A 12,160-nucleotide genomic window follows, 5' to 3' on the forward strand; every position below is an offset into this window, starting at 1 on the left:
TCGTGGTTTCGCTCGACTTCGCACGGTCCAAAGGGCATGGGAAGGAAGAAGGCGGCCTTGTGGAGAGGCGGTATTTGTTTGGGGTCCTCCGGAGAAGAGGGTACAGGCGTGTTTGTACAGTTCTCAAGCTCGCGTGGGCATTTTAGCTTTTGTAAACGGCTGCGCGACAGCCCGCATGGCTAGCTCGGTGCACGCTTCTCCCATGCAGGCTTGAAGATCCCTTGCTGCGATACGGAGATTCACTGCCATTTGATCCAACCGACCAGCGTTATTGCTTTGCTGTGCGAGGAGCCGCAGTGGGAATATGTAGATTTGCTGCGAGTCTCTTCACTGCTGGTACAACTCTGTCTACGTGCGTTGAGGACTGATGTAAATACGAAGTAAATCTGACTTGCGGTATTCGTGACATGGTCAGTGTACTGGGCAATGCTCGGATGTCAAATGTGCACAGGCCGAGCGTGAGCGCATGAGCTGTCATTCCTTCCGACTTGTCATGATGACCGTTGAGCGATGATTCAGACAATGTTTCAGGCCTCGTGCGCGTGCTGTTAGACACGGGTGTCAGGAATCAGATGGCCCATTCGTGTACATTGCGCAGCAGCAATGTGACACACCTCATAGCTATCCGACTGAACGTATATTTGGTCTGTGGGCATTCCTTGCGAACTGTCAAAAAGTCTTTAATAGCAATGATGACCCATTCAGAAACTTATCCACGACATTGTCTCGGTTGTTGAATATATGCCTCCCGCTAACTCGACTGTTAGTGCTTGGCGGCGGGTTCTACGCTACCCTGTAGGGTGCAGGAAATGATGCAGATAGGGCATAGAATTTTGGTGAACTCCGTAGATCTCCATGGCACCATTATTATTATTGTCGCTTGAAACTGCGTGACTGCCCGACCAGCCTCCCTGATCTCCGAAGTTTTTGTCCTTGAGCGCATGATATCGGCGCACGGTCGTTCGGGATACTTCAAATTTTGAAAGTCATCACTCGGCGTTGAATATAACAGTTTCTTTTATTTCGCAGTCTGTCAGCACTCCTGCGCTCTACCAAATATCTGGCACCGCTATTGAACTGGATCGAACCGGCGATAGAATACCCATGCGTCCACAAACTCTTCTCCAGAGCCATCAGCCTTTTTCAGTCGCCCAGCGCGCGGTATACGCCCTGCCTTCGTGAAGTTGAGAGCCTCCCAGAGCCTGTTGTATCAGAGTTACATGCTATCAGTATGGGGAACGAACGGTGTTGATCGCCAAACGATGGAGACCACTCCAGGGCATGATTCCGGGAATCATATGCAATAACAATCACGACGAACTGTCGATGCAAAAACCGAAGTGGGACTTACCGAACGCTGGCGACGTTGTTGACGTAGACGAGATTGAACACGCTCGCTTCGTACCCCAGCCGTGGCGCGTAGTACAGGAAGGATCGGGCGAGCGCCGCACCGATGCCTTTCCCCCGCTGTGAAGGCGGCACAAGGAAACCGGCATTGCAAATCTACAATGGAAGATGTGAGTGGTGGGCAGTGGATTGTGGGCTGATGACATGACTAGTCATCTCAAATAGCATGTGTCATTGCTGCTACATCCATCCCTGATATATACACAGTCGGATGACGACCAAGCATCTGATGTAGACCGAGCAGATATAACACTGCGCAGATACTCACATGAGATGATCGACCTGGATAGTTGGGTTTCACCTAGAAGCGAGGGCGCGCACATAGGACGGCATCAGATACATACAACTTGCAGTGCGCGGACACAGCTCGGGAGCGAAGTCTTGCCGCAGCCGCGATGTTGTCAAAGTACACTCACATAGTAGCAACCTGCGATGCACTCTTCCAAGCCCCGGCCCTTGATCGCCTGCTCGATCCCACCTTCTATAGCACTTCCATCACTTGTTTGGGTGAACTCGTCCTGAGATCTGGAAGGGTCTTCGTTATCCAGCACTGCAATCAACACGTCTGCAGCAAAGTAGTACGCCTCGAACATGTCCTGGGAATAGTCCTGGCCAGACAGGATCTCCTGCGGGTATGTCATACCGCGCTCGAGTTCGTCGGCGAACACCTTGCGCAGATAAGAAACCAGTCCCGGCACGGCCTGTGCAGAAGCCAGGGTAGTGTGGTGGATCGTCAGGGTACTCGCAGAATAGGTTGACTCTGGCTTGGATGCGAGACCCCATTGCGTGGAGGCAAGGGGGCCAGAGCGATTGGTCGCGGCGATGACACCGTATGCAGACATATTTCACGATGGACGATCGCGGGGGGAGCAGAGGAAGGGACCGGGATAGCTGGCTGTGTCCGCCGTCGTCGAGAAACCTCAGCTTGAGACAGACCAATATGAGCCTTTGTAGAGCTGTATAAGACCGATGCCGTGGGCCTTACGAACCTAGGTCCTACGGTGAGCGACTATGTAGTCAGAATATCAGCGGACTTGAAACCGCAAACATCATGATATATATATAATTGTATGTTGCTTATCTTCTAACGCATTGAGACCACGATGAAAATGAAGTGTGCGTTGCAAGGTCCATTACCGTAATACAAGCCACATTGTCAGTCACTCTTGCGAGTGTGAGTATGGGGTCGGAATGAATATGGTACACGGATGCATGAAGGTCGCAGTTGAAGACCGGATGTAAACCAACGTTTTCGGACACTGCTGTGCCGCGGCTAACGTTGTGGAGCCGAGTAACTATGTACTGTAGCTGCTTGACTGTAAGTTCAACTCAATGAATTAAACGTCGAATATGATGAAGCGATTCGAGCCCACACAGCAGAGCAACTTCGATGAACAATGTATTTGCAACATATTGCGATTTGAAGTGTGCATTAAGAAAATCTAATCGCTACAATGAGTCGGAATGCATGGTCCTAAACATATACATAATATAAGATACATCGTCGCTAGGTGCCCAACGTCGACCGCGATTATCGCGCCGCACGTAGGGCGTAGCCGCAATCATAGCAGCACAGCAACGGACAGACTACCAGCCACTGTGATTGCAGCAACCAGCGCATTTGTCCTGCCCGGAACTGCTGTTGAAAAGGCTCCGGAGGCAGCAAGAATCGCCGCTGCGTTTGAGGTGCCATTCGTTTCTTGTGCCTGTATACGGAGAGATGGTGAAATAAGCCACCAAGGATCGCCAGTCAGTAAGACTCACAGCCAAGCATCCTTGCGGTCCCGAGCATCCGATGTTGTTATTCATCGCAATGACATGTGCAATATTGGAGTCGATTGGTTGAGGTGCTGGTGCGGGCGATGAGGAAGCTGAAATGGTGCTGAAGTTAACTTGCGAGCTCGAAGGCATGAATGGTAGAACCATACCAAGAGACGCGGAGATCAAAAGGAATGTGAGTGTTTGTGAGACACGAGAGAACATCGTCCTGGCAGGTATAGATTGGATGATACAGGATTTTTGAGCGGTATGCTGGTCTTCAGAGCCTTATGCTTGACAAGAACAAACGTGGGCTATTGATGCAGTGGATGAGGCGAAGAGGAGAGGGTGGTCGAATGGGGCGGCGTCGGTCAACGAGCAGGCGTACCGACATCATAACCTTCCCCCCCTTCTTATACGCTCAAAAGCTAGAGGATGCGAGCACGCCGCTCATTACAAGGGGAACGCCTTCCGGTAGGGTATAAAGGGGAGAACCTAATATGGAACAAGCGACTTCCAATATGGGAAGGTATGGAATCGGTATAAGCGCCTGGCCTCGAAGCTGAAGGTATCTCGGACAACGATAAATACATAAAGTCCTTGTATATGATTGTCCTCCAATTTCGGATGCCGTGCGGGTGCAGTAGGAGAGGGCCAGAGGCACAGATCAGAGGATCAAGATTCCCCATTTAAATTGACAGATTGACAATGGGTCGAACCTGATCAACTTGAAGGTTTAGTCATGTCCAGATAGTGGGACGTAGCCTAAGGGGTACATGAGCAGGATTGTTCATCGTATTGGAGGTTCAATTCAGCGAGTGCTTGCAGTAGTCCTCAGTACTATTAATTCGAGGAGATACCTGGCACCAGTTGAAACGTTGAGGAAACAGCTCACACGTGATGCAAGCGCGTTTATCTGCTCAGTTAATCCCAAGCGAGTCCTGGCAGTGATTCTGTAGTTCCTGATGCCGTCTCTCGCAAACTTAGCGTCTGATATGCGCCCTACACAGCCTGATGTTGTTGGGAGAACAGGCGCGTCAATTATTTTCTCCCTCAACCAGCTCTAGATGTCTGCTTTGACTCTGTGCGCGGTATTCAGCGCATTCTCGATTGTACTCGTCTTGCAGAGGCTCTTGTCTTCTTGGTCGCACGCATACAGGGCATACTTTCGCACGAAACTGCATTACTCTTGCTCTCCTGTATCTTTGCTTGTGAAATGCTCCCTGTGCCAGAATTCAATCATCACAGACGGCGCATCCAAGTATCAGAATGAGTCTCTGAAGACATTTGTGGAGAACAGGTGTCCTTCGTTGAGCAGCTCTCCATTTATGCCAGCGTGGTGGCTTTTCAAGTGAGTGTATCTGATGTGTCATTTACGCGCGCGTACTCACATGAGCTCGAATTTCTTACGCTCTAGCGGTCACTTACAAACTTGCTACTCCGTCGTGGGCGACTTCTCAACAGTGGACAAGATCGAATATCAGAGGTGGCGTCTCTATGCTCTGGAGGAATTGTCCGAGTACTGACATACACCCAGGACTCTTTTACGAACGGCGGATGGGGGCACCCTGTGTGTTATTTCCTTCAGAACAGCTGCCGTAGCTGAATAGCATTGTCCAGTGGTTTGGACTTTACACCACCTGATAGTGCGCAAGACGACAGGCCCATTATCGTTGTACTCCATGGATTGACGGGTGGTACGTGTCTCATCGTTCTCATACCGGATAGTTTCGAATATATCTTCGTTACAGGGTCGCACGAGGCTTACGTGCGTGCCGTTCTCTCTGTCGTATGTGCACCATCAGAAAGCGGCGGACTTGGCTACCGGGCTGTAGTGGTCAATTCCCGCGGATGTATGTCCATTCATGTTCATGTCCTCCGTGCGGACACGCTGAGCGATCATGTTTTGTAGGTGCAGGGGTTCCAATCACTAGTCCTCAATTCTACTCTGCTGGAGCTACAGATGATGTTCGAGTCGCAATATACTATATCCGAAGGCGATATCCTCGCGCTATCCTACTGGGCTTGGCCTTTTCTGTGGGTGGAAATATCTTAACGCGATATGTGGCAGAGGAGGGCGAGAGCTGCCGTCTGGCTGCTGCCTGCGTTCTAGCTTGTGTGAGTCGAGTCTGTTGCAGATGTTCAAGTCATTAAATACAGAATGTGATCCAGCCTTGGGACTTGCTGAAGAACAGTGATGCGTACGTCTGAGTGCCATGCGACGAAGACTAGTACTGAGATTCACCATTTACAGACTCGAACGCAGGTGGCTCCATCGCATCATCTACTCCAAAGCACTAGGAACGAACCTGCAAAGCGTCATCAAGGGGCATGCCGCATCTCTGCGCCAGTTCCCCGGACATCCCGTAGAACAAGCGCTCGAGCCCTGTCTCGCGCTGTCGTCTCCTACGATGGAAATGTTCGATAACACATTTAACTGCATCGCTGGCGGGTCATCGCCGCCATTCCCATTTCCGGACGCACGAGCGTACTATACATGGGGGTCGAGCCACCAGATGCTCCCACAGATTCGGGTGCCGTTCCTCGCGATTAATGCGCAGGACGATCCAATCGTGCAAGTGTTCCCGACTGATGCTGGCGGGAATGGATATGTTGTACTTGCGGTCACGAAGATGGGCGGGCATTTAGGCTGGTTTCAGGCCGAAGGCGCACTCGCCATGGGCCCTATAACGAGATGGTTTAGCAAGCCAGTCACAGAGTGGTTACGAGCCGTCGGGGAAGACTTGGTTATATGCGGGCGGTCTGAGAAGCCGCTTTGCGAGGTGGATGGATTCTTGAAGGAAGTGGGACGCGACGATATTGGATGCATAGAGATGGAGGCTGGTCAGCGTGTGAGTGGCATAGAGGGAGAGGCTGGGGTATTGCAGGGTTTATAAATTTAAGATGAAGTTTTGTCGGATAGGCTAGATGGATATTGGAGGATCCGACACCCGTGCAGCCTGTACAGAAAATCATGCTGCCGAATGCCTTCACTTACATCTTGATTACTGTGACGATCGACAGGTTTGTTTGGTTTCTAGATTGCGCGCTTCTCCCTCTTCTTCCCCCGTCCCCTCCTTCTCTGCTCCACCCTTCTTGCTCTCTTTCCTCTCTCTCTTTCTCGCCTCTGCTCTGTCCTCTTCCGTTTTCACGGCTGCACCGAACGACTACCGTGAGATTCTTGAGAGCTTAAGGTTTTTGGCGAGTTTTCAAAGACGCTTAGTAACTCTGAGTTTATGCTCGCGCAACTTGAATTGGCCAGCTGCTGCCTCAAGTTGGCCCCCAGCAGGATATGTGGACATACTAATATGATGGGTTGCGTCAGTTTGCATTATAACGAAGGGCAAGGAATCAGAATGTGGATGATGAGTGAGTGGCTTATATATTAAACCCGTCTACTAGCCTTACCATAATCTTTGCTCTCAAGTTTTCACATCTTATGGAATTGAGACTTTGACTCTGGAGTAGTTTTCATGATGTTTCGCTTGACTCTGATCCGGATTTGAGTCGTAAATTTCACTCAGAATATAATAATAAAACAGGTTTACATTGCTACCCGGATTGTGACCAATAATTGCCTACGACGGGCAGTACGACTGGATCGCTCAGTTGCAACCTCCATTGAAGTTTCACTTTGCTGGCCAAAACAGATGCGTATGGACGTTATGATTAGTGCTATTATCTGTGAGGTGCGTTTTAGAATAATATATTATTCTCCATCCTATGTTCAGTGTTTTCAGGACTGTCTGTCAACATACTTCATGAAGCCGATTTCGCTCAGTTGATACGATCTTCATTCTCCATTCTCCAGGGCGCAGGGATTTGGCAATATGTGGCCATAGCGTACATGGATCAGTCGGCTTTACTCCGATATTGACTTATCGGTCTAGCAGCCTGGAGTCGGATCACCACTTACTCGCATCCGGGCCCCTCAATTTTGCTCCACGATCCACTCAGTCACATTCAGCGCTTAAGCCACAGCCGGTGAAAATCCATTCCGGTAATGTACCGGACATATAGCTTCTTCCCCTTCTTCCCATCTATAGCTAGAAGACTTAGGAAGCCTGCTCACACTCCTTGGTCGTTCTCACATCTCGGAATTAGAGCTGGTGCGATCCTGGTCTCGTACCCAGGCGTGTCTTCGACACGTCCGGGCACGAGACCAGTGCGATCCTTGTCCGGGCTGCATATCGGAGGGCGTCTGTAATTGAAGTGCGCGCTCATTGTCCGAGCATCCCGGAATCTACTAGTACTAGTCCCGAGATGTTTTTGTTGCACTACGCTGTGCCAATTCAGTGTACCAACAAGCTTGTCATCAAGTGTCCAATACCCGGCGCCCCATATCTTGCTCGGAGCTTGGCATTGGTGTTTGTATAAAAATGACCATTTCCAACTCCAGTATGTCGCATCCCTTCATCTCGCAAGATGCGCAGTCTGGTTTGTTTCGTGTTTGCGTCCATCCATGTCGCTTCAGCCTCTCACTGGCCCTACGGGCGCACGCGTACTGCTCACTTCTCACAAGGCGCAGCCACGGACGGCAAGCCGGAGTTCGACGCTATGCCGGATGACCTTTACCTTCACTGGCTACGCTCAACGATTGCTTCTCACAGCGAACTTCAGACTCCATTTGTGAACAACACCATCCCTGACGACGTCAAGTCGCTGGAGGACCTCTGGAATCATGTTGATTTTCCGAAATCCCCCACCGATGATCGTCTTGCGAAACTTCGCACACCTCATCTACCAACTGTCCCACCACACCGTGAGGCGACATCACTTTTCTCCAATCTCGGATATCCAATCGACCCAACCTGTTCCGCTGACAAAGCGAAGTGGTTCTACCGCACAACCGATGGGTCTTGCAATTGGCTGCAGACAGATCACGCGTATTACGGCCAGCTCGGTCAACCTCATTCTCGAGACTACAACCAATACTTTTACAAAGACGGGATTAGCGAGCCAAGGGATGGCCCGAATGCGCGTGCTGTCAGCAATGCGTTTTTTAAGCGGAAGCAGAGGCTTTATTATGACCATACTCCCGTTCTCCTGGGACTGATCGAGGTCCGTTTCATGCCTGCGTATTGAATATCACTCATTTTTTTAAACCAGTTTATCATGCATGATGTAACGTATAGCGAGGATTCCCTCACCGAGTTCGTCGACGTTCCAATGCCTGATGATGAAGAAACCTTCCCACTCAATACCACCTTTCGTGTGTGGCGTACGGAGGCTGTCGCTGGCACGGGAACATCGCTCAGCAACCCTCGCCAGACTTTGAACCAGGCAACGAATTGGATCGATGTGAGCTCCCTATATGGAAGCACAACGGAGGTGTCGCGCGCGTTACGATCCTTCGACAAGGGCAAGCTGCGTACCTCGCCAGGGAACTATCTCCCGTTCAATTCCATGGGCCTTCCTATGCGAACTCGCCCAGGTGTAGACGTGAAGAGTCTATTCGCGGGAGGAGACCCACGGACGAACGAGGACTGGATTATGTTGTCTGTCCACACGCTGCTGCTGCGTGATCACAACCGCATGTGCGATTTGCTTGCAACACAGCATCCCGAATACAACGACGAAAGGATCTACCAGACAGTGCGACTGGCGATGGCGGCGAAGTTCCAGCTGATTGCCAATTCATATCAGATGGCCTACTGGCAGACGAGCGGGAACGATTCTATGCCGTGGCCGCGAGACGATGGTGAGTGTCCCCCAACGATCAAACTATATTTCTCGCTGACGGACAGGACTCAGGTTTTCCTCTCTATCGCCAGATGTATGGCAAGGATGTTTTGGAGCTCAACCCCATACATAGCTATCCGTGGCCGCTGGTGACCAAGGACGGAAAACCGATGGCTGCGTCTGCGGAGATGGCGATCGTATATCGCTTCCACGAGTTTATCATTCCATCATTTCCACTCAAGGATACGGATAACAAGACGATATACGAGAAGGATCTGTTCGAGAGTGCATTTGATGCGAAGGGGTTCGTGGAGGCAGGCCTGGAGAACATACTCCGCGGGATTGTGGCCACCGATATTCCAAATTTCAAGTCGGGTATCGATGAAGCATTTAGGTCCGCGGGAAGGTATCGTGGTAGTCCATTCGACATTGCAACGTGGAGCATCGTTCACGAGCGAGAGCAGGGGTAAGTTAGTCAGGACTATATTCGCCCATATGTTCCTCTGAGGCCCATTTTTCTAGACTACCGACTTTCAATCAATATTTCCGCGCATATAACAGTCACGACCCCGCTGTGGTGATCCCCATCCGAAAACGATTCGAGGACTTTTCCTCGGACCCAGAGGCCGTCGCAAATCTCAAGCGGCTGTACAAGCATCCGGATGACGTCGATCTTGTCGTTGGATGCCAGTTAGAAGAGACCATGTTTCCGGGTACCACCGTGCCTAGCTCAGCCCTCATCATTAGTCTTTTCAGTCTCTTTGGCCTCGGAAACTCCGACCGATTCTCTGTGGGCTACGCCATGATGCGATGCATGATTGTGGATGCGCCATGGGATTGTACACCGACTAACGCGCTCGAGGAGTTGATCTGGAAGCCTCGCCCGATAGAGGGATTTCCTAGAGCACGATGGTTAAACATGTTCTGGCTGTCAGAGCTCGACTTACAGGCACATGGGACAAACCTCCTGTGGAGGCTTATCGCGGAGAACAGCGAGATCGACTGTCTACAGAAGAATCCGCTCTTCCCATATAATCCAGAGACAAATCCTGTTCTGTGCTCGCTGACACCGAAGACGAATTGGATCGAGACAGCACTGACGGGCCTCGAGGTAGTCATCGTGCTCGTCAAGGAGCATAGGAAGGAGTTGTTGACAGCATTGTCTGCCATTCCTATTTTTTTCCTCATTTGGGCACTGCGTCGTGAAATTCGTCCTGGGCAGCCGCCTTTGATGTGGAAATGGCCGCTATTTGGTGTTGCACTGCAGTTCAAGTCGGATCCCACAGGACTGGTAAAGCAAGGTATGAAGAAATGGAGTGGTGCAGTTTTCGGGCTGGAGTTGGCCAACACCCGACAGTTTGTCATCACTAAGCCTGAAGACGTGCAGGCTATCATTGACGACGGACCATATGAGATCAAGTTTTCGTTACATGACTTCCTTGCTAGTGTCAATACTGCTCTCATCACGGGAGACGCAAATTTCGCGACCGACCTCCATACGAAGATTATTCGAGCTCATCTTCACGACGAAGCGACGCTTGCTGGGTTTGCCAAGACAGTCGAGGACGCGGCTCATTCCTTCTTCGCGGCACATCCACTCGTGGCACGAGACCGGATGTCAGAGCACTACACAGATCTGAATGACTATCTCTACCTGTACATCGCGTACGTGGTGTCTCGCTGCGTAGTGGGTCCCGAAGGCTTCGACAATCCCGAGCTACTGAAGATATTCCTACAATTTAATGACGATTCTGTCAATGCCATGGGTTTGGCTACCCTGCTGCCCTCGTTCTTGCGCTTCATTGCTCGTCGACCTATCACGACCGATTGGAAGAAGATGCGCCCAATTTTGGTGCCGTTGATCGCGAAACGGCGTCAAGTTGGCGGGGGTAAAGACTATAACCTGCTGAACTTCGTAATTCCTGAAGTACAGGATGATGAGCAAGCTTCGGACATGCTTGGCCTCCTCGTTTGGATTGGGCTCACGAACTTGCAAGCGTCCTTGACGAGTACATTCTTTGATATCGTGAATCAATCCGGATTGCAAGGGCACGTTGTCAGGTCCCTCTCCGACGCAACGCTACGAAATCTATCCATGGACCGGACTGAACCATGGAAAGTCCTGCGTGGTGCCGTCTTTGAATCAATCCGACTCTCAGGACCAGCAACAGGACCAGCACGCACAGCTTTACAGCCGTTCCAGCTTCCATCCGAGCCCGGTCGCTACATTCCGAGGGGACAGGCTGGGTCGTTGTCGGCTTATTATCGCCACAGGGAGACAAGTGCTTGGGGCGAAGATGCACCTTTTTACAAAGCTGATCGGTTCATCGAACAGGATCCTCCAATTGGTAGCGATAGGTTTGTAAGCTTTGGACCCAACACGCCTCATCTCTGTCCGGGACGATGGTTTGCGCTGCAAAGCATCCAGGTTATGACGAAGGCGATCCTGGAGGAGTATGATTTCGCACAGGATCGTGTACTGAGTGACGATGAAAAATATAGGTACAGCTCAGGCTCGGTATACCGCAATCCTGTCGGGATCACAGTCAGACACCAGAGGAAGCCTTTCGACGACAGCCGAGGATAAACGTTTGAACAGTATACTATATATAAGCTTGGGCTTATTTAATCTACGTAATATTAAAAGCTTGACGGATAGCTTTATGCTTGACTTCAATTTCCGAGCAATTTGCTACTACACTTGTAAGTTGAATTAGGCCACAATATGTTATTTAAGATTTCTAACAGCGCTCGCTCGCCGTCGCGCTTTGACGACTGCCGCCAACTTTCTTGGTAGTCAAACAATCTCCAGGCTTCATTCGTGATCGCTGCTTCTGAAGCATTATGGTCTACTGCATTTGCGGCATGCCTGTAGACCGGTACATGCCCAGATACCCCTGCCGTTCGTCACGGTGGACACTTATCGTGGATTTTCAGTACGTTTTTCGTCAACATAGTTCCTTTTCAATCGTGAGCTGTAAAATGTTGGTGTGTGTACCGCTGCCATTTGGGGGTGCCGTATGGAAGCAGTATTGCGTGCGTCAACATAACCAAAACAACATGTGTCCGCCTTCAATCCCGTCGTAGCGTGTTCTTGTTGTGTTGCTCTTTAACTCGCTTCGGCCAGTGACATTGTTACCTTAATTACATAACAAGCCAAGAACAGGCCCCTATTGCTTTGAGGGATCATTCTGACTCATACAGACACCAGTCGATGACTCAGGTTATCAAGACAGCGGCGAAACCAGGATGTTGGGCAATGAATTTCGCGGCATCATAAGACAATTCAGGATTTCTGTAACTCCTATTGCAC

At 50.6% G+C, this 12,160-nt stretch overlaps 3 protein-coding genes across 3 annotated transcripts; 2 read left to right on the forward strand and 1 right to left on the reverse strand.

Annotated features, from left to right (window-relative positions):
- Positions 1–1,069: 1,069 nt before the first annotated feature.
- Positions 1,070–2,249, reverse strand: FIBRA_01238 (uncharacterized protein; the record flags this gene model as incomplete). Its single annotated transcript, XM_012323116.1, has 3 exons — positions 1,070–1,202; positions 1,352–1,503; positions 1,824–2,249. The coding sequence occupies 3 exons, from the start codon at positions 2,247–2,249 to the stop codon at positions 1,070–1,072; spliced, it is 711 nt and encodes a 236-aa protein (XP_012178506.1).
- Positions 2,250–4,232: 1,983 nt separating this feature from the next.
- On the forward strand, positions 4,233–6,062 carry FIBRA_01239 (uncharacterized protein; the record flags this gene model as incomplete). The annotated part of the gene is made up of 8 exons (XM_012323117.1): positions 4,233–4,516; positions 4,583–4,651; positions 4,703–4,735; positions 4,786–4,862; positions 4,917–5,018; positions 5,078–5,283; positions 5,338–5,366; positions 5,420–6,062. 8 exons carry the CDS (start codon positions 4,233–4,235, stop codon positions 6,060–6,062), a joined length of 1,443 nt encoding a protein of 480 aa, XP_012178507.1.
- A 1,528-nt stretch (positions 6,063–7,590) lies between these two features.
- On the forward strand, positions 7,591–11,434 carry FIBRA_01240 (uncharacterized protein; the record flags this gene model as incomplete). The annotated part of the gene is made up of 4 exons (XM_012323118.1): positions 7,591–8,226; positions 8,275–8,866; positions 8,920–9,313; positions 9,370–11,434. The coding sequence occupies 4 exons, from the start codon at positions 7,591–7,593 to the stop codon at positions 11,432–11,434; spliced, it is 3,687 nt and encodes a 1,228-aa protein (XP_012178508.1).
- Positions 11,435–12,160: the final 726 nt, after the last annotated feature.

Source organism: Fibroporia radiculosa, assembly GCF_000313525.1.
Source record: "Fibroporia radiculosa TFFH 294 genomic supercontigs, scaffold542, whole genome shotgun sequence".
Lineage (NCBI taxonomy): Eukaryota > Fungi > Basidiomycota > Agaricomycetes > Polyporales > Fibroporiaceae > Fibroporia > Fibroporia radiculosa.